Source organism: Limanda limanda, chromosome 9, assembly GCF_963576545.1.
Source record: "Limanda limanda chromosome 9, fLimLim1.1, whole genome shotgun sequence".
Taxonomy (NCBI): Eukaryota; Metazoa; Chordata; class Actinopteri; order Pleuronectiformes; family Pleuronectidae; genus Limanda; species Limanda limanda.
In genome coordinates, this window is record NC_083644.1 from 1,741,804 (window position 1) to 1,762,800 (window position 20,997).

Here is a 20,997-nt window from a genome sequence, read left to right on the forward strand (position 1 = left end):
AAGTTAAAGCGTCTTGACGAAAGAGATTCCGGTCGGTGAAGACCTCGGTCGTCCCAGACGTGTGAGAGAGAGACAGTCGAGGGACAGGGACGTCTCTGAAATGTAGTTGACGGTCGTTTAGAGGTTTAGTCTCAGAGCTCAGAGGACAGGAAGCCACATTTGTCCTTGGTCAACCGCAGCGGCTGCAGGAATCCACCGTGCTCGGAGGATTTGCATTCATTTCCCTGGCTGCCGGCGCTTCCTCTCACCGTTGCTTTGCCTGATGCTCGATCCCCGGGGGAAATCTGCAGCCGCACAAGGCCACAGTACAGTAGAACCCCCCCGAGCCAAGAATAACAAAGGCTCAAAGTTTATTCCACGAATAATACACAATAATGAAACCTTCCGATTTGAATTACATTAAAAACATGCGATGCAGCCTCTGAAAAGAAGAAGAAACCAAAGTTTAAATATAAACACAACTTTATTCATCTCCATGATAAAAGTTAAAGAAACTCACACCAACAAACTCTTAAACGTACAGTTTGTCCACGGATCGTCACTCACACGTGTTCCTTCCAGTATTTTAAAATGATGATTCAAACAGAAGTACCTGTGACACCAGGAGACAGCGACTTGTTTCCTCTCGACTCAACAGAGAAAAGCACGTGAACCACGACAGTGAACAGGAAAACACAGCGATTCCATTTCTTCACGTCCAGAACACGAATATTGATGAAATAAGTCACAAACACAAAAACACTGTAGAGTGGTTAACGATTGACGAGGACAATTCTAAATCAAACAGCTTTTCATACTCATACTGATCGAGCTGCATTAAAAAATAATTAAGATTCACAGGCATTCATGTTGTCGGTGCAGCTACACGACAGCGTAGTGACATGGAGCTGCAGTAAAACTTAATGAATAAAATAGTTTCAACACAATAATGTCATCGTCGTGAAGCAGGTTGACTTTAAATTGGAAACTCCTCACATGAGGATTTTTGTTGACGGATGATTAAAACTGATGAATAAGTTTTGTGATAACACAACATGTTTCCCTCACAAAGTCTGATCCGAGGCAAACTGACCTTCCACAGTCACACAAACCCACAGGGCTGTTCGCTTTCACTCAAACGCAAAATCTAATGCTGAAAAATACGTTGACCCTTTGAGTATTTCATCCAAAAATATATATATATCGGCAGGTATGTACATTATTATTATTTCATCATCTGTAAACGTTAGGCTCTTAAAAAACTCACTGATCTCGATAAAAGTGGATTTTCTTTTTAAAAAAAGGCAAAAAAACCACTGACGTCGTTCTGACTGACGTGAAATAAATAGAGATAAGTTATAACATATTCACGAGCTGGACAAACACAATCTGAGAAACTCGTGAGTGGGTTTCTCTCATTTGTACCGTTTGTTTTATAAAGTTACAAATTCATGTCTAAAACCAAACCCTGCGCCGCACAACCTTGTTGTCACGGAAACAGAGAAAAACTGTAACATTTTGGTTGTAGAGTCCGATTCACGAAGGTTCCGTGTTGATGCTCCTCCTGGAGCCATTGCACGGGTTGTGTAGTTTGTGTGTGTTAATCCCACTTTGTTTAAAAAAAGAAAGAAAAAAGTTGAAAATATAGAACTCCATTTCCCAGCGTCCTCTTGTGCAGAAGTTCAACACTGAGAGAAAGTTTCTGTAGTTGTGGGTCGCAGGTTGTTCAGTGGAGAGAAGAAGAAGAAGTGTTAAGGCCCAGGCTGGAGTGAGTGTGTGTCTGTTTGTGTGTGTCTGTTTGTGTGTGTGTGTCTACATCTGCTCCACCGGTGCTCCCTCTTCTTTGGGCGGAGGCTCTAAGTGAATGGGGGTGACACTGGCTGGTTTCTTCATACTAGTGGGGACAGAAAGACGGACAGAGAAAGACAGTGGACAGGAAAATCGTGAGATTGGGACACACTTGTATTTGGTGCTGAGGGGAGGGGCTTGTATTGGGTTATGGTTATTTGTGACCATCGGTTTTATTTTAAATTCTAAATCATTTTCTGCTTCATATTTGTGTCTCTATGGTCTTTAGTGACGGAGTTTGGTATCTGATAATACATTATATTTATCGAGTGCTTTTCATGATACTCAAAGGCTCTTTTCAACATTAAAAGTTTAGCATAAAAGTAGCACAATATAAACAGAGCACATATCAAACATTCACATTAAAAGTAATTCTGAAAAGGTGAGTTGTGAACATGTTAATGTCAGTGCAGTCACGGATGTGTTTGGGCATCGTCTCCTTATTTAGAGTAAACGCACAAAGTATCATTAAAGCGTTACTTACGAGTATGGAGAGATGGGCGTGGCCACCACCAGGACATGATTCTTTTTCCTGAAGAGCCGCCACAAGCCTCGGTGGTTCCCTCGTACATCCAGGTCCCAAACATGGAGGCACTGAAGAGACGACAGAATGTTCTGTATCATCCTGTTTCTTACGAGGATTAATATCACCAGCACCTAACACGTCTGAATAAATCTATAATTCACACGGCAACAACACGTCTCTTCATTCAAACTGTGAAACATCCCGACCACCCGTTCGTACCTTGGCTAGTTCGGTCCAGGTGGACGTGTCCGTCTCCGACTCCATCTTAATGAACATGACGTAGACCTTCCCCTCAGAGTCCGGAAGGAACGAGTCCTCACACGGGTTCTTGGTGTGGTCCAGCACCTCCGCTTCCCTGAAATCACACAAACACAATTACAAACATCCTCCATTACTGTAGTTCTTTAATCAATTGTAAACATCTACAGACTCAGAACATTAAGTTTCCCTCACTTCAACAGATTCAGGATTTCCACTTCATACGCATCTTTCTTTAAGCTGTGAAGAAAAAGTGAAAAAAATACATTAGGACTTTTACTGTTTAAATTTGTTTTCAGATAATATTCGACAGCTCATGGTTTTAAAAACCAGGATGAGGTCACATCCTGCGAGTACACACCCGTCAACGTTCTTCAGCTGCACGTTGGGAACTGTGTTGAACTTGTGTTTCTTAAAATAAACCTCCTGCACGACAGAGAAGACGGAGAGAGAGAACAACACAATCAGGCAAACGGATGAGAAACAAATCAGAAATAAATAAAATCCCCTGATTTTACAACAAGAAGAAGAAGCTATGTCAATGTCATGTTCAGAGAGAATTTCACCATGATTCAAAACTCAGCCTATAACACGACTGAAATCAGGATTAAGATCAGTGAACCTGGATGTTGACTTTCATATGTTGTTATTTAAACCTTAATAAAACTTCTACTGGGCTCGTTGTTGTTGTTGTTGTGGTTCAAATCTGAAAGTACCACAGCCAAAGTTCCAGAACAGATTTCTCCTCTGATTCTCCGTTGCTGAATCTGAATAAAGTCGGTCTGAAAATTCCAGTAGTCTGAGCTCAGCTTAATATATTGTTGTCATTACCAGATGTAATTTTTTTCTGGAACTAGACTTTACTCGACACTTTTCTTCTCGAGCTTACGTGGAAGTATCCGTTCATGTTGAGGCCGATGATGCCGAAGTGGTACGAGCGGGACACGTCGGGGATGACACACTCTCGTCCTTTCCTCTGCTCCGGCATCCGCATCCACATGTCCCAGTCCCACAGCTGCCAGACACAAACACACACAGTTCATATCAGCTTCAACACAAACTCACACACAGTTAATGAAAAACATGGAGAATCACTTTATTTAAAGATAAATTCTGCACCTTCTCAGGTGTCGGCCATTTTGGCTCCAGTTCATCCTTGTAGAGGCTTTTCTTCAGCACCCAGCCGAGGCCGGGCATGCTCTCCACTCTGTAGAGCAGAGCCGGGTCCTCCGCTGTGTGTTCGTAGCCCTGAGGACGACAACAAAAACAACAACAATAGAAGCTCAGTGATGCGTGTCTCCAGGAAAAAGACTGATCTATATTTAAAAACAGAAGAAGAAAAGCATCCTGTGCTGTCCCCCTCGTGGACATGTTAGGTTTCACCCTCTGGTGAAAAGGAAAACCGATAAGTCACCTCATCACTTGCTCTATTGTTAAACACGCTTGTGTTCAGACATTCAGACGTCAGTTACACAACTGCTAACAGCCTCAAACCCACATCTCAACTGTAACACAATCATTTCTCCGCCTGAAACCATGACTGTGAGGTTCGTATCTATTCATTCACAGGTGGATGAAACTAAATTCCTGTAAATAATCGCGTAATTACAACTACCAGGGAGATTTTGTGTGAACATGAAGAAGAGGAGAAGGACGGGTGAAGCTGGTGAAGCGGGTGAAGCTGTCTGCACTCACCTGGTCGTTCCAGGCGGAGATGCAGTACAGACTGTCGTCCTCATCCAGCAGGTGGACGGTCTGACTCAGAAAACTGAAAGACAAACAACAGGGATCTGAGAACAGACTAACACTGCTGCATCAATGTCAAGCACAACAAAATATGAAATATGAAAAAGGCCTTTTATAGAAAAGGACCGTGGTTGTAAACTCCAGGACTGATGTATACTTGAAATAACTTTTTTAAATGATAGGAGCAGTTTTTGGAAGAGTGAAGAATGAAGAGTTTGTTGAGTGCAGGAAACTTAAAGCAACACTATTGAGCAACAGCGCCCTCTTCAGGTACACGTGGCTCTGATGGTTTCGTCCCACTCACTGAACTGAGACACAACTGAACAGTGGATATTACCCATGATCCCCGGCTTCCTGAACCAGAGGAGCTGTCGACTCATGTGGTGGAAAAGCTTTGGTGTACAGCAGTGACCATGAACTAAAACCGACTCAGAGCTGCAGCTTCTACAGCAGCAAACACACAACAACACAACAAAAGAAATCTGAAGCCTCTACCACTGTGGATCTACTGCCATCTAGGGGTGACTCCTGCAGCAGGAGGGTAAAATATCCAACTGAGCCCAAAGTCTTCACATTTGAAAAGCTTCTGTCCACAAACTTCACTTGTTTTTTCTTGAATAATGAGACAATAGAGAATCAATCGATTCCTTTTCTGTGAATCCATCAGCTACAGTTGTGAAAAGTGGAGAATTATACCTGAAGAAGTCGATGGAGACGTCCAGGTCTTCTTCCAGGATAATGGCGTAATTAGCCTCCTGATGAAAATGAAGAACATACACATGCTGCGTCAGTGCTAATTTAATATTTACTGGAGCTCACAAGAAAACTGATAAATGATCCTTATCAGTAAATAACAGATGATAAAACAATAAAGTCAAAAAGCTGTCGTTAAAGAGTTAGAAAAACAGGCTCATTTTAAATGTTTGATATTGAAATGCTGAGTTTCATTCAGTTAAACATCAAACACATGTAACTGCTCAACATGACGAGCGTCAGTATCGTTTCCTTGTGAGTCTTTAAAGCCTGAGAGACTCACCGGGTGCAGGTTGAAGGTTGCAGTCATACTGGCCTTGTAGTGCTGCGACGGAGAGAAGAGACAAACTGTTGAATCTTTATACAGATGCTTCAGATCTCAGGCTGCATCCACACTTTAGTTATAGAACTAGAATCCCTTTCTCCCCCCCTCGTTGTCAAGCCCCTCAAGGTGTTGTCCAAATGCTGATGGACATGTTTCAGTTCTTGGGGACTTCTGGACTGACAGAAGTGGAAACTTTTGAAAACAATAACAGTCTCTCACGTTCTCTTCCTGACTCGATCTCATCAGTTATGACCCTTTGACCGGTGGTGGCATCGGTAACATGTGTGTTTCCAGGCGAGTTGTAATAAAAACATTGATGTGGACGCAGCCTCAGTTACTTTAATGACTCGAGGATAAAAACTTTCAATCAGCCTGAAGTAATTTAATAAAGGAACAGGTGATGAAGTGTAAAACATGAATTGTGGAGTTGTCCCTTCACCTGTGAGACTCTGGCGTTCTTGATGCTGATGGGTGTGTGTTGAACTCCTTTCAGTCCAAACAGCTCGACAACATCCATCGGCTCCTGAGACACACAAACAACACAGCCGTCATTTACTCTCAAATGTTGAAAGAAACTCAAAATGTAAATCTAACTTCACTGTCAAACAGGAAACAAAACTATTACCTCATAATATCCATCGATGAAGACAGTGATCATCTGTGGGTTGACGCCGTGAGCTGAGAGAAGTGACCTCAGCATTCTGAAAAACACACCACGGCTGAATGTTAACAGGTTTAAAGCCCAGGGTTCATACACATTTTGACCAATGGATTTCCATGACTTTTCCATGACTTTTCAATAACTTTAAACCAAATTTCCATGACCGAACATTTTGTGAAATCTCGGTGTATACGCAAAAAAGTGACAAAATGTAATATTCAAACTTACAATGAGAATTCCAAGGCATACAGTATACCTTAAATGACACAAACCCAAGTATGCCTGCTTATATTTTGAGCGTATTTCTTTAAAAGCAAATTACTTTTTTAAAAATCAGCGTAAATGAACTAGGGATGGGCATTCGATTAAATTGTCTTAATCGATCGTCAGGAGAATTAATGATCGATTTTCGATTAATCATTAATATTTTTATATTAAAATTCACTATTTATAGGCTTTATTAAAATGCAGTGAAAATAGAAAAAACACAGCGTGTTTCCTCATTGAGATCTTTATTACAAGATGAACAAGTCTTGTGGCAGTTAAACGGGATCCGTTCAATGGTTACACTTGTAAATATGCGCTGCTGTACTCTTCAGCCCCGCTGTGAGCAGCAGCTAGCCGCTGAGAGCTAGCTGGATTTGAAGGTTCTCGACCTTTCAGTCCGGTTGTCGTCACACCCTCACTCCCGGAACCTCTCACCCAGACCCGGGTCTGTCCGGGTTCCCCTCCGCGTGGACTGAGGGTCCGTGTGCGGACATGAAGCCGAGCAGCAGAGGCTTAGCTCCGGGCTGCCTCCTTCAGCTGCTAACAGACACGCTGTGCTGCGTTCAGGGCAACTCGGATATTCCGACCTCCTGCCACATAGCGAACATGCATTCATTTTCATCGATGAAAAAATAATGTCATCGACGAAATTATTAATGATCAGTTAATCAATCATCTATTAATTATGCCCATCCCTAAAATGAACGACATGAAAATATGAATATAACAAATTTCCATGACTTTTCCAAAACTTTTGGGAGATTATTTTTTTCCATGACTTTTCCAGGCCTGGAAAAACACATTTTAAAATTCCATGACTTTTCCAGGTTTTCCATGACCGTACGAACCCTGAAAGCCAAACGACACTCGTTAATTTCTGTATCACTGATGTTATGATTCCTAATTCCACAAGAGGGGAGGAGCCACCATCTTTCTTCTGCTTTGACAACAGCCTCTTATCGCTGCTCTCAGCTCATCAACAAGGTAATTTTCTCAACCATTCATTTAAAATGCAGCAACTAATTCACTAACAGGAACATTAACTGATTCCCATTTCACTGCTTTAGTTTGAGAGTAAAGCTCCGATGCAGAAATAAGAACAAATGTTTTTTTAACGGATGAGTAAAAATCAAAGACTTATATCAATAGTGAAGAATGTATTTATTCTACACGCCTCTTTTAAAAAGTATGTTATTATGTTGTGATAAGTGTGTTGTCAATTAAACTTTTTTATCTTTATATTGCATATTTATAAAAAAGCCTCATCATGTATTTATACTTTCTTAGTAATTTGAGATTCTGTTCTATTGTTTTTAATTTCTTTTGACATTTTCCCCTTGTTACTGTTAGTTCAGTATCAAAAACTCCTACAAACTACCAGAGGTTCAAAGCATCAAGAAGTTGAAACACACAAAACCCATGATTTGGAAGTATTTCAGTATTTCTGAAAGTATCTTTATCAAATGTTGCCCCGAATTTGTTTCCTTTCACAGGAAATAACAAATAAAGCATGAAAATCTCTTAGATCCTGTGTACTGTGAGTGTTAGGCTCTTACCGGTAGAGATAGTTGGGTCTGTTCCCTGCGATCACGGCCACAGGGACACTCAAGACGTTGCCGTTGGGGAACTGGAGGGAGAACGAAAACAAAGTGAGTCTAAACAAAACTAGGATTCCCTGGCTGTTCTCTCTCACTGTGAATGCAGTTAAATCAACCAAACAGTGAAAAGTCTCGTTGTGGGTCCTACGGGGTCGGGGTTGAACTCGATGGGGGCCGGGTCCTTGCAGCTGCAGATGCTTCCGTATCCTTCCACTTTGCTGCAGAACAGCTTCCTCCTCTTGTTCAGCTCATTGTCGGCCCAGTGACACTCTGCCTCTGCAGGGCGGAGGAACACATCGCAGTTCACAACAAGTGCTTTACAACTCTGATCTGAACATCCAACATTCTGCTCCAGTTGTCATCCTCAAAGGGTCAATAGAGCATCTTCCACATGGCAGGAGATTATCCAGGGGCCTGTGATACCGAGTAGACTTTGTGGTTATCGGGTTTACTTCAAGGTTTTCAGTCCTACGAAGCTCGCTCCCTTCTTATCGGGGTGAATCACCATGGAAACGTATGCTGAACGGCTAACCTGCTCCATAAATAACTCCAGAAAGGTTCTGAAACCGAACTTCAGTGCAGCTGTGAAAACCTCGTAAACCAAAAACACATCACAGCTGTATCTCACCTTCAGAGGCCGTGAGCTGCACCTCGGTCTTCAGCAGCACCGGGTCTCCCCAGGTGGACAGAGCCGGGGACTTGGAGTGCTTCTCTCCGTAAACCTGACCTGGACCATGATAAGTGGAAAAGGTAGATGGTGAAACGATGAAGATCTGGGTTAATGAGTTTCCGTCAGATTAGTCAGAATAATAAAACCCTGCTCAGCATTTCTAACACGATGAACCTGAGAATGACTCGTGACTGTTTGCAAAGTGAAGATGAAGCCATCTACCTCCTTTCTTCACCACCAGCGTCCACATGTCCCTCCAGCTGAGGACGAGCGCCGCCTGGCTGCCGAGACTCTTCAGGACGGTCTTAGCGGCGTCCTTCAGGTGGAACGTGCCCTCGTCCTGCAGATGAAAACACAATCTCATGAATGTTCTCTGTTTGTCAGCGGACGGGTTCTTCAGTGGAACAGCAGCAGCGGCACTAGCTGACCTTTATAGTGAAGATGAGAACTCGGCCTCGGGTCACCATGTTGAGGAAGAGGATCATGGCTTCATCCTCGTGAGGCGAGTAGGTGTCAAATATCCTCTTGGCCATGACGTGACCCTGAGGGACACACGGCAACACACAGGGACTGAGTCATCGCAGATTCAGATTAGAAACCATTTGAATTAGAAAGTTTGGTAACAAGTTTTTTTATTTTCCTCCACAGAGCAGATGCTCCCAAAGTTTTTTTAGCCTTCGATTCCTGAAAAAGTTATTTGTTGACAATTAACGTGAAGAAAACTTAAAGCAGAAGATACGTACAGTTGCCTGGTTGAGAACTATCACGTGGATTCCTCTGCCTTGGTCCCGCATGTCGTCCTCCAGAACCTGCAGGAGACAAACACACATGTTCAACCTGCACATAACAGACGCAGCTTCAACTAACCGGATTTATTGTTTTAGAGACAATCAATCAAACTCACGGTGGTTCCATCCACTGCCATGTAGACCTTGGAGCGGCTGGAGTACACCTCGATGTCCAGGACCTTGTGTCCGCTGGCCGGACGGCGTGGCGTCTCCATGTTGGGGACAGCGTCTTCTACAGGAACACAAGTCCAGCATTAGGTTCTCGGCAGGAAAGGCAGAAGCAACAGATCATTACAGATGTTTCTGTCCTTCAGTTCCCTGATGAGTCCTGAACTCGTCTCTCACCGTATTCCCTCGCAGCTGCATCTTCATCAGCGACTCGTCTCGTGTCCAGGATCAGTTTGATGTTCACCAGGACGGTGACGAGAAGGAACAGCACAGCCGCGGCCTGGGGACAGACATACTGCTGTTTGAAACCTGTCTCCATCATGAGGACAGACACACTGCTGTTTGTAAACGTGTCTCCATCATGAGGACAGAAACACTGCTGTTTGAAACGTGTCTCCTTCATGAGGACAGAAACACCGCTGTTTGAAACCTGTCTCCATCATGAGGACAGAAACACTGCTGTTTGAAACGAGTCTCCATCATGAGGACAGAAACACTGCTGTTTGTAAACATGTCTCCATCATGAGGACAGAAACACAGCTGTTTGAAACCCGTCTCCTTCATGAGGACAGAAACACTGCTGTTTGAAATGTGTCTCCTTCATGAGGACAGACACACTGCTGTCTGTAACCTGTCTCCTTCATGAGGACAGAAACACTGCTGTTTGAAACGTGTCTCCTTCATGAGGACAGAAACACTGCTGTTTGAAACCTGTCTCCATCATGAGAACAGAAACACTGCTGTTTGAAACGTGTCTCCATCATGAGGACAGAAACACTGCTGTTTGTAAACATGTCTCCATCATGAGGACAGAAACACAGCTGTTTGAAACCCGTCTCCTTCATGAGGACAGAAACACTGCTGTTTGAAATGTGTCTCCTTCATGAGGACAGACACACTGCTGTCTGTAACCTGTCTCCTTCCTGAGGACAGAAACACTGCTGTTTGAAACCTGTCTCCTTCATGAGGACAGAAACACTGCTGTTTGAAACGTGTCTCCTTCATGAGGACAGACACACTGCTGTCTGTAACCTGTCTCCTTCCTGAGGACAGAAACACTGCTGTTTGAAACCTGTCTCCTTCATGAGGACAGAAACACTGCTGTTTGAAACGTGTCTCCTTCATGAGGACAGAAACACTGCTGTTTGAAACGTGTCTCCATCATGAGGACAGAAACACTGCTGTTTGAAACGTGTCTCCATCATGAGGACAGAAACACTGCTGTTTGAAACGTGTCTCCATCATGAGGACAGACACACTGCTGTTTGAAACGTGTCTCCTTCATGAGGACAGACATACTGCTGTTTGAAACGTGTCTTGATCATGAGGACAGACACACTGCTGTTTGAAACGTGTCTTGATCATGAGGACAGAAACACTGCTGTTTGAAACGTGTCTCCTTCATGAGGACAGACATACTGCTGTTTGTAAACGTGTCTCCATCATGAGGACAGAAACACTGCTGTTTGAAACCCGTCTCCATCATGAGGACAGAAACACTGCTGTCTGTAACCTGTCTCCATCATGAGGACAGAAACACTGCTGTTTGTAAACCTGTCTCCATCATGGGGACAGAAACACTGCTGTTTGTAAACGTGTCTCCATCATGAGGACAGAAACACTGCTGTTTGAAACCTGTCTCCATCATGGGGACAGAAACACTGCTGTTTGTAAACGTGTCTCCATCATGAGGACAGACACACTGCTGTTTGAAACGTGTCTTGATCATGAGGACAGACACACAGCTGTTTGAAACGTGTCTCCATCATGAGGACAGAAACACTGCTGTCTCTAACCTGTCTCCATCATGAGGACAGAAACACTGCTGTTTGAAACGTGTCTCCTTCATGAGGACAGACACACTGCTGTTTGAAACCTGTCTCTATCATGAGGACAGAAACACTGCTGTTTGAAACGTGTCTCCATCATGAGGACAGAAACACAGCTGTTTGAAACCTGTCTCTATCATGAGGACAGAAACACTGCTGTTTGAAACGTGTCTCCTTCATGAGGACAGAAACACTGCTGTTTGAAACGAGTCTCCATCATGAGGACAGAAACACTGCTGTTTGAAACGTGTCTCCATCATGAGGACAGAAACACTGCTGTTTGAAACCCATCTCCTTCATGAGGACAGAAACACTGCTGTTTGAAATGTGTCTCCTTCATGAGGACAGACACACTGCTGTCTGTAACCTGTCTCCTTCATGAGGACAGAAACACTGCTGTTTGAAACGTGTCTCGATCATGAGGACAGACACACTGCTGTTTGAAACGTGTCTTGATCATGAGGACAGAAACACTGCTGTTTGAAACGTGTCTCCTTCATGAGGACAGACATACTGCTGTTTGTAAACGTGTCTCCATCATGAGGACAGAAACACTGCTGTTTGAAACGTGTCTCCATCATGGGGACAGAAACACAGCTGTTTGTAAACGTGTCTCCTTCATGAGGACAGAAACACTGCTGTTTGAAACGTGTCTCCATCATGAGGACAGAAACACTGCTGTTTGAAACGTGTCTCGATCATGAGGACAGACACACTGCTGTTTGTAAACGTGTCTCCATCATGAGGACAGAAACACTGCTGTTTGAAACGTGTCTCCATCATGAGGACAGAAACACTGCTGTTTGAAACGTGTCTCCTTCATGAGGACAGAAACACTGCTGTTTGAAACGAGTCTCCATCATGAGGACAGAAACACTGCTGTTTGAAACGTGTCTCCATCATGAGGACAGACACACTGCTGTTTGAAACGAGTCTCCATCATGAGGACAGAAACACTGCTGTTTGAAACGTGTCTCCATCATGAGGACAGAAACACTGCTGTTTGAAACGAGTCTCCATCATGGGGACAGAAACACTGCTGTTTGAAACGAGTCTCCATCATGAGGACAGACACACTGCTGTTTGAAACGTGTCTTGATCATGAGGACAGAAACACTGCTGTTTGAAACGTGTCTTGATCATGAGGACAGAAACACTGCTGTTTGAAACGTGTCTCCATCATGAGGACAGAAACACTGCTGTCTGTAACCTGTCTCCTTCATGGGGACAGAAACACTGCTGTTTGAAATGTGTCTCCATCATGAGGACAGAAACACTGCTGTTTGAAACCTGTCTCCTTCATGAGGACAGAAACACTGCTGTTTGAAACCTGTCTCCATCATGAGGACAGACACACTGCTGTTTGAAACCTGTCTCCATCATGAGGACAGACACACTGCTGTTTGAAACGTGTCTTGATCATGAGGACAGAAACACTGCTGTTTGAAACGTGTCTCCATCATGAGGACAGAAACACTGCTGTTTGAAACGTGTCTCCATCATGAGGACAGAAACACTGCTGTTTGAAACGTGTCTCCTTCATGAGGACAGACATACTGCTGTTTGTAAACGTGTCTCCATCATGAGGACAGACACACTGCTGTTTGAAACGTGTCTCCATCATGGGGACAGACACACTGCTGTTTGAAACGTGTCTTGATCATGAGGACAGACACACTGCTGTTTGAAACGTGTCTTGATCATGAGGACAGAAACACTGCTGTTTGAAACGTGTCTCCTTCATGAGGACAGAAACACTGCTGTTTGAAACCTGTCTCCATCATGAGGACAGACACACTGCTGTTTGAAACCTGTCTCCATCATGAGGACAGACACACTGCTGTTTGAAACCTGTCTCCATCATGAGGACAGACACACTGCTGTTTGAAACCTGTCTCAATCATGAGGACAGACACACTGCTGTTTGAAACCTGTCTCCATCATGAGGACAGAAACACTGCTGTTTGAAACGTGTCTTGATCATGAGGACAGACACACTGCTGTTTGAAACGTGTCTTGATCATGAGGACAGAAACACTGCTGTTTGAAATGTGTCTCCATCATGAGGACAGAAACACTGCTGTCTGTAACCTGTCTCCTTCATGGGGACAGAAACACTGCTGTTTGAAACGTGTCTCCTTCATGAGGACAGAAACACTGCTGTTTGAAACCTGTCTCCTTCATGAGGACAGAAACACTGCTGTTTGAAACCTGTCTCCATCATGAGGACAGACACACTGCTGTTTGAAACGTGTCTTGATCATGAGGACAGAAACACTGCTGTTTGAAACGTGTCTCCATCATGAGGACAGAAACACTGCTGTTTGAAACGTGTCTCCTTCATGAGGACAGACATACTGCTGTTTGTAAACGTGTCTCCATCATGAGGACAGACACACTGCTGTTTGAAACGTGTCTCCATCATGGGGACAGACACACTGCTGTTTGAAACGTGTCTTGATCATGAGGACAGACACACTGCTGTTTGAAACGTGTCTTGATCATGAGGACAGAAACACTGCTGTTTGAAACGTGTCTCCTTCATGAGGACAGAAACACTGCTGTTTGAAACCTGTCTCCATCATGAGGACAGACACACTGCTGTTTGAAACCTGTCTCCATCATGAGGACAGACACACTGCTGTTTGAAACCTGTCTCAATCATGAGGACAGACACACTGCTGTTTGAAACCTGTCTCCATCATGAGGACAGAAACACTGCTGTTTGAAACGTGTCTTGATCATGAGGACAGACACACTGCTGTTTGAAACGTGTCTTGATCATGAGGACAGAAACACTGCTGTTTGAAACGTGTCTCCTTCATGAGGACAGACATACTGCTGTTTGTAAACGTGTCTCCATCATGAGGACAGAAACACTGCTGTTTGAAACGTGTCTCCTTCATGAGGACAGACATACTGCTGTTTGTAAACGTGTCTCCATCATTAGGACAGACAAACTGCTGTTTGAAACGTGTCTCCATCATGAGGACAGACACACTGCTGTTTGAAACGTGTCTCCATCATGAGGACAGAAACACTGCTGTTAGAAACCTGTCTCCATCATGAGGACAGAAACACTGCTGTTTGAAACGTGTCTCCATCATGAGGACAGAAACACAGCTGTTTGAAACGTGTCTCCTTCATGAGGACAGACACACTGCTGTTTGAAACCTGTCTCCTTCATGAGGACAGAAACACTGCTGTTTGAAACGTGTCTCCTTCATGAGGACAGACACACTGCTGTTTGAAACCTGTCTCCTTCATGAGGACAGACACACTGCTATTTGAAACGTGTCTCCATCATGAGGACAGAAACACTTCTGTTTAAAACCTGTCTCCTTCATGAGGACAGAAACACAGCTGTCTGTAACCTGTCTCCTTCATGGGGACTCGAACCTGCGGGTGTCCACTGACCTGGCAGCAGCGGCGGATCGTCCTCTTATTGGTCAGCTTGTACTTCCAGGTGAGGTACAGGCTCCTCTGCTGCCGCGGGACGAAGGGCTTGGCTCTCGGGTTGGGGGTCCAGGTCTCCATCCTCCCTCCTCCGCCTGCCCTGCTCCACCTGCGGGAGGAGGCCGGGACATGCACCGCTCCGCAGACACCGGGGGACACCGTCACATCGCCGGGAGAAGACCCGGAAACAGCCCGTCCACCGGGGGCTAACGGCCGGGTTCAGCTAGCGAGGGACACCTGCCTGTGTCCGGGAGACTAGGGGCGGCGGTGACTTCCGGTTCCTGTTGTTACGTGATGTCAGGGATCCGGACATGAGCCGTTAAACCTCAGAGAAGAAACATAGACTGTATGAGAAGAACCCGCTGAAGTGAACCCGCAGCTACATGCTACATGCTACACCTCTGTGCGACGACTCACGGCGTTTCCGTCGCAGACAATAACACGTCACTGAGCTCCTCCTTCTCCTTCTTATTCTTCTTCTACGGTGGTTTGTTGCACCTCATCACTGCCACCTACAGTACACATGTGAAACTACAACAATTCAATTATTTCTGTTGGTGGAATTTGAGTTTTTTTTCCACATTTTCTGCTTATTTATTGTATTTTTATTTCTATATAATATTACTTATTATTTTAACACATTCATTTATTTACTTTATATTGTTATTTATTCAGACTGTACAACCAGCTCAGCTCCCAGTAGAAGTACACGCACCCATTATGAACTTCAACTCAATTTACTGTGAAATATTCCTCTGTCTATCCAACGCAATAGTTAATGCGTAAATTTCCCAGCGTGTGGAACTAATAAATTATTTTTATCGTATCTTATTTTTAATATACAAAACATCATATCATAATCTTATAGAGTGGAAATAAAGATAGGAGGTGAGGCACCACTTCCTCCCACTATCGAGAAATGAGGCCAAAATATCTTGGATTCAAACACGAGACATTAGAGATGGTTGTCTGTTGTCTGTATTATTTATTGCTGTGTCTTTGTGTACATGCACCTTATAGTAATAATACTGATAACTTTATTTGTATAGCACTAATTTAAACTAGGTTACAAAGTGCTTCACAAAAAACATGGCAACAAAAATAACAATGACAATTTTAAGCACCAAATCAAAACATATACATGAATCCTTGTTTTGTATATTATTTGTCAGATTTTGTAGTTTTCTACATGTTTTGTGTAGTTAGTTTTGTTTGCTAACAGCTGTGGATCGCTTTAAATTCTGTATTTCACAATAATATTGCTGTTTCATCTGGAGGAGTCCTGATGCTGTTCCTGTGTAAACTGGCACCTGCATGTACAGTGTTTGTGAGTGGTCACGTGACATGTGTTTCCAGGTGTGTTCGTATGGACGAGGATTAAAACTGAATCAGAGCCCACATGCTTGTGTGGACCGAGATCATAGTCCAAAATCTTGAGAGAGGATTATCTGCGCTCCTGCAGACGCATGCTCCTGGAAACAAAAGTCAAAATCCAACACGTTTTTTCTGTTCACGGCAGCATAAAAGTTGAACATTAATGATTTTATGACGCTGCACCCAAAGACGCAGTGAACACAAAGATCAGAAAACACAGAGAAATCTCCTGAGTCGTGCTGGACCATGAGGTGAGTCAGTGCTCAGTGTTATAGTCGTATCTTTAATCAATAATCAATAACATTAATATGTTAAATACCATGGATCCAAAGTTACTGCCTCATACACTTTTTCTTCTAAACATTGCTCTTCATTGTCATATTATTAAGTCTTTCCTTCTGTGCTTCACTTCTCTCTCTTCAGTCCACCTTGCGTTTTTCTTGATCTACGCCCTCCTTCATTTTAGCCACTTATTCTGTTTCTGCACCTTAATTCCTCTATTCTTAATTATTCCCTTCTTTTCAGTTCCCTTTCCTCTCTTTTTCCCCCAAAGTCCTTTCTGTCTTTCCCTCCTTTTCCTCTTGCTGAGACATCAAACCTCTCTTTCTCTCCCTGTTACTTAATCTCCATTTCCTCCGCCTGTCCCACCCTTGAGCCCCTTTTCTTTTTTGCTTGCTTACTTTTCTTTTCGTCTCTTATTTAACAGAAAGTGAACAGTTGTTAGAGCTGAAGTTGGCTTTAGCAACAAAAACAAAAACCTGACACCTGTAAGATATGTGTTTCCTCATCTGTTCCTCATTCTTAATTCTTTCCCCTTCATTTGTTGTTAGTTCAGTTTTCCTCCACCCTTTTTTTTAAGCTCCTTTGATCTACACGCCTCCTGATGTCCTTCCAGCCTTCATTTATATAATCTATATTTCCCACGCTCATTCATCCACTCCTTCCTTCTTATTCACTTCAGATGTTTTCACACATGAACTCTGGAAAATATCAGCACATGGACTGGAGTTCATCTTCCACATCTAAGCAGCAGGAGATTAATGCCCCTTGGTTTCCCTTGCCACGCCGGTTCCCCTTTGAAAAGGGGTTTTGTCACAGAAGTGCAATGAACTTGGTAAAGGCTGTGCCGAGAAGGAACCGTTCTGGAGCCTTGGTTCCTCTGGGATGAAAAGACGCATTTGAAAAGCCACTTGCTCTGAAATTCCCAGACGTTTCCCTGATGTATTCGTTAAGATTTGAGGTATTTTGAATACCACCCCAACAAACCAGGCAGAATAGTTGTTTAATCTATTTCTCTCTTTTTCATTTTCTTGAAGTGCAATAATCAATGGAGGTGGGCTCAGCTCAGACTGTGGTCCAGCTGGTGCAGATTCTAGACAACAGGAAACAAGATGGTTAATTGACTTCCAGTGAATTTGCCTCCAATTGGGCGTCTCCTGGCATAGGGCGCAAAATTCCGAGAGGGCGCCACAAGAGGCTGATTAATCATGACATGATACATACTTTAACCAATGCAGTGACATCACACCATCGTCCTCTAACCCCGGGGACACAACGGAGACAGAAGCACCGCAAAGCGCCTCAAAAGCTGTGCGCCTCCTTTCCACGCCCATGTTAATCAATCGGGCACCGTGAAGCTGGGGGGGGGACTGGGGGACTCTGCAGGAGCTCTCTCCCTTTTGGGTGAGACACTGGCTGGGATCCTGCTGCTGTGGCTCGTGTGTTTCTGAATAATCAATTTAATCAGCAGACACATCTTACGAGAAACAAGTCTCACAAGTTTCTTCCAAGGAAACTGAAAATTAGTTTTCAATAAAAACAGCTCTAAAAATAGTCCAGGAACTGAAAGCTAATTTGTCTGAGACACACCTTGGATTCGTTCCATGCAGAACCTGACCGCAGCTGAGGGTGGGGGAGCATAATTATCATGTAAAGTGACACACTGAGTTCCATTGAAGAGCACAAGTGACAAGGAAATGGTAATAAATGGGCCACTATGAAATCTCGCCTGGAGCTCCAACATTGTCTTGACTCCAAGAAACTGCTAGGCACTTTCACATTCTACAATATAAAATTCCTGAGACTGATGTGGTATTGACAGACATCGTTCAGAGAAAATGTTCCTCCTTTAGTTAAAATCTCAGGCCAGACTCAATGTTCTTAAAACAGAGAGGTTCACTCGCCTTAACCACCAGAAATCTAAAAATCTGATTGCTGATTGGCAATACCTGACACCTGTGCTTGGGAGGAGTCTTGAGCTTTGCCTCCTCAGGTGGCAAACGTCCTGATGAATGCACTGCCCACTGAACCGGATTAAACCCAGTCCAAACAATAAATCATGCAAATTAAAATGTGGCACAGCAAACCAGTCAGATTCAATAGTGCATGAGCTGATCATCCTTGCTGCAGGTCTCATTATGTATCCATATGACTTGGACATTAGCGTTCTCACAAACAGAACCTCCAGAAAATTCAAGGGAAATATCCCGATTTCAGTGAAGGTATGAAAGCAGCTTTACTGTTTCTTCTTTCCTCTGCTTCTTTCTTTGCTCCACATGAAATGAACCTTCACACAACACGCCAGAGAGCTCATTATGTCACTGTGATTTAATACTCCTCACTTTCCTTCTTCATCAGGGCTGCTCAGAGTGACACGGCACTGGAGGACAGACTGGGGGCGCTGCAGTGCCACTTCACCTGGGATCTGGACCCCGGCAGGTCCAAACTTTTCAGTATCAGGGACAAGCTGCAGGACATCGGCACAGAGGAAGGATACAAGTGGCTGGGTCACATCTACAACCTGCAGGGGTACGTCCACTTCCAGCTGGGGTCCATTGAAGAAGCCAGGAGTTTCTTCAGCAGAGCGGCGGAGGCCTTCAGGCAGATTAGAAACACTGTCTCCGAGGAGGGTCCCTGGCTGGTGGTGACCTACGGGAACCAGGCCTGGCTGCACCATCATCAGGGAGAAGAAGCAGAGAGTCGGGCTTGTCTGTTAAAGATCGACGGCCTGATGACTGAGGATCCATCGCAGGACGAGCTGCACCCGGAGATCTGCGCTGAGAAAGCCTGGACTCTGATGAAGTTCAGTGGAGAACAGAAGCTTCTGGCAGCTGATTACTTCCAGAGAGCCATCCGGATGCAGCCGGATGTGGTGGAGTGGCAGACCAGCCACGTGATAGCCTTAGCAAACACCTTTAAAAACTCCAACATGAGGGCGGACATCTGGGAGAAAATGAAAATCGCAAAGGATCACGATCCAGAGAACCTGTACCTCGCTGCTCTCTACCTGGAGGCATGCACCAAGCAAGGACAAAAAGTAAAAGATGAAGCTCATGCATTGGCCCAGAGGGTTTTGAGAAAGCCTGTTAGCAGCTACAGTGGAATCAAACCACTACTACGGCTGTACGCGACCTACGTATCGATGGATGAGGCTATTGATTTGGCAGAGGGGGCTCTGGAGAGGCATCCAGACGAGCGCTACCTGAAAAGATGTGCTGCAGTATGTTACAAAAGGAAACTCATTCTGGACAGGGACAATCCCCTGGAGCACTGCATGGTCGACCGAGCCATTATTCTCTACAGGGAGGTGATTTCTCTTTACCCCGATTCTTCACTCAAAAGAAGAATATCTCTTGCCACCATATACGCACAGTCCAATCACAGCCAGGCGGCCGCTGAGCAGATTTACGAGGAGCTGCTCGACAGTGACCTGGACCCTAAAGGGGCACAGATCCTCTACAGCTGCTACGCAAAACATCTACATTTCATACAGAAGGAGAGCCACAGGTCGATAGAATACCACATGAAGGCGGCAGCGATACCACATCAGTCTTTCTATCGTGACAACAGCATCAGTATTCTAAAGCGGATTAGAGACAGAAACAGAAACAGGATGTGCACAGAAATAGGGGAGTTTTTGGCAAACCTGAAAATATGAGAGCCTTAATAAAGAAGAGGGGATGTTCAATACAACAGTTTCTCAACTTCTTCCTCTAACCATTCTTCCCACTTTCCTCACACTTAGAATAAAGAGTCAACCCAAAAATGTTATTTTGTTGAACCACCTAATCCACTACATCAGTGGTTCTCAACTCAAAAAAAAAACTAGTTAAATGATAAACCTAAACGACCAGCAGGTGCCGATGCTAGAGAGGGAAATATTCCCTTTTACACTCAACTAGCTGCATTTTAATTAAAAAACTAAAAGTGCATCTTAAGGACACAAGGTCATACAACATACATAACAATTCAGTAACTTCAGCCTTCTGTAACAGACTCAACAGTGCTTTCATGCACAAACATGAAATAAAAAAATCTTAGAAGTAGTTTAAAAAAGACTCAAATGATGTAGCTTTAGCTGAGAATACTCACTCACTGAATCCATGACAACCAACAAAACTGATCCTAGTCACACTTCTTAAGAATAACTGTTAATGAGTGTGAACAGACATTTTTTTTGCCCACCCACTGAAAACGGGTTCGCGACCCACCAGTTGAGAGTCACTGCACTACATGGGAACAGTCGATGAGACAAACTCATCAAATTATTAATGTCAGAGGAAATGAAGGAATAAAGTCATAAGCATGTACCAGCGGGAGAACATTCTACTTCTACTTCTACTGAAAAAGTAAATAAAGCTGTTGTTCAAACAACGTGGTTTTTCTCATTATAACAGTAGAACAGATTTGATTGCCCTTTTGATCTAAACTAACTGGTTTTGTTTTATGGTTTCAATGTCAACTAAAGTGAA

The 20,997-nt window shown here is 43.9% G+C and overlaps 2 protein-coding genes across 2 annotated transcripts; one reads left to right on the top strand and one right to left on the bottom strand.

Annotated features, from left to right (window-relative positions):
• Positions 1 to 444: 444 nt before the first annotated feature.
• pomgnt1 (protein O-linked mannose N-acetylglucosaminyltransferase 1 (beta 1,2-)) lies at positions 445 to 15,292 on the bottom strand. The gene is made up of 21 exons (XM_061077730.1): positions 14,834 to 15,292; positions 9,765 to 9,867; positions 9,536 to 9,651; positions 9,375 to 9,440; positions 9,060 to 9,173; positions 8,854 to 8,971; positions 8,590 to 8,688; positions 8,110 to 8,237; positions 7,920 to 7,990; positions 6,061 to 6,136; positions 5,875 to 5,958; positions 5,394 to 5,435; positions 5,054 to 5,112; positions 4,307 to 4,379; positions 3,731 to 3,859; positions 3,501 to 3,626; positions 2,973 to 3,037; positions 2,807 to 2,851; positions 2,573 to 2,708; positions 2,312 to 2,421; positions 445 to 1,873 (listed from the first exon to the last, which is right to left on the bottom strand). Exons 1-21 carry the CDS (start codon positions 14,951 to 14,953, stop codon positions 1,792 to 1,794), a joined length of 1,962 nt encoding a protein of 653 aa, XP_060933713.1. The 5' UTR covers positions 14,954 to 15,292; the 3' UTR covers positions 445 to 1,791.
• A 1,200-nt stretch (positions 15,293 to 16,492) lies between these two features.
• LOC133010504 (interferon-induced protein with tetratricopeptide repeats 1-like) lies at positions 16,493 to 20,183 on the top strand. Its single transcript, XM_061078092.1, has 2 exons — positions 16,493 to 16,497; positions 18,884 to 20,183. The coding sequence occupies exons 1-2, from the start codon at positions 16,493 to 16,495 to the stop codon at positions 20,181 to 20,183; spliced, it is 1,305 nt and encodes a 434-aa protein (XP_060934075.1).
• Positions 20,184 to 20,997: the final 814 nt, after the last annotated feature.

Bases quoted from the DNA above. Each gene is read 5' to 3' on its own strand.
- pomgnt1 (XM_061077730.1), bottom strand. From the start codon at position 14,953: ATGGAGACCTGGACCCCCAACCCGAGAGCCAAGCCCTTCGTCCCGCGG. The intron at 9,868-14,833 runs GTCAGTGGACAC...GTCTGTCCCCAG, and splicing joins CGATCCGCCGCTGCTGCCAG to GCCGCGGCTGTGCTGTTCCT. The intron at 9,652-9,764 runs GTGAGAGACGAG...GTGTTCCTGTAG, and splicing joins TGCAGCTGCGAGGGAATACG to AAGACGCTGTCCCCAACATG.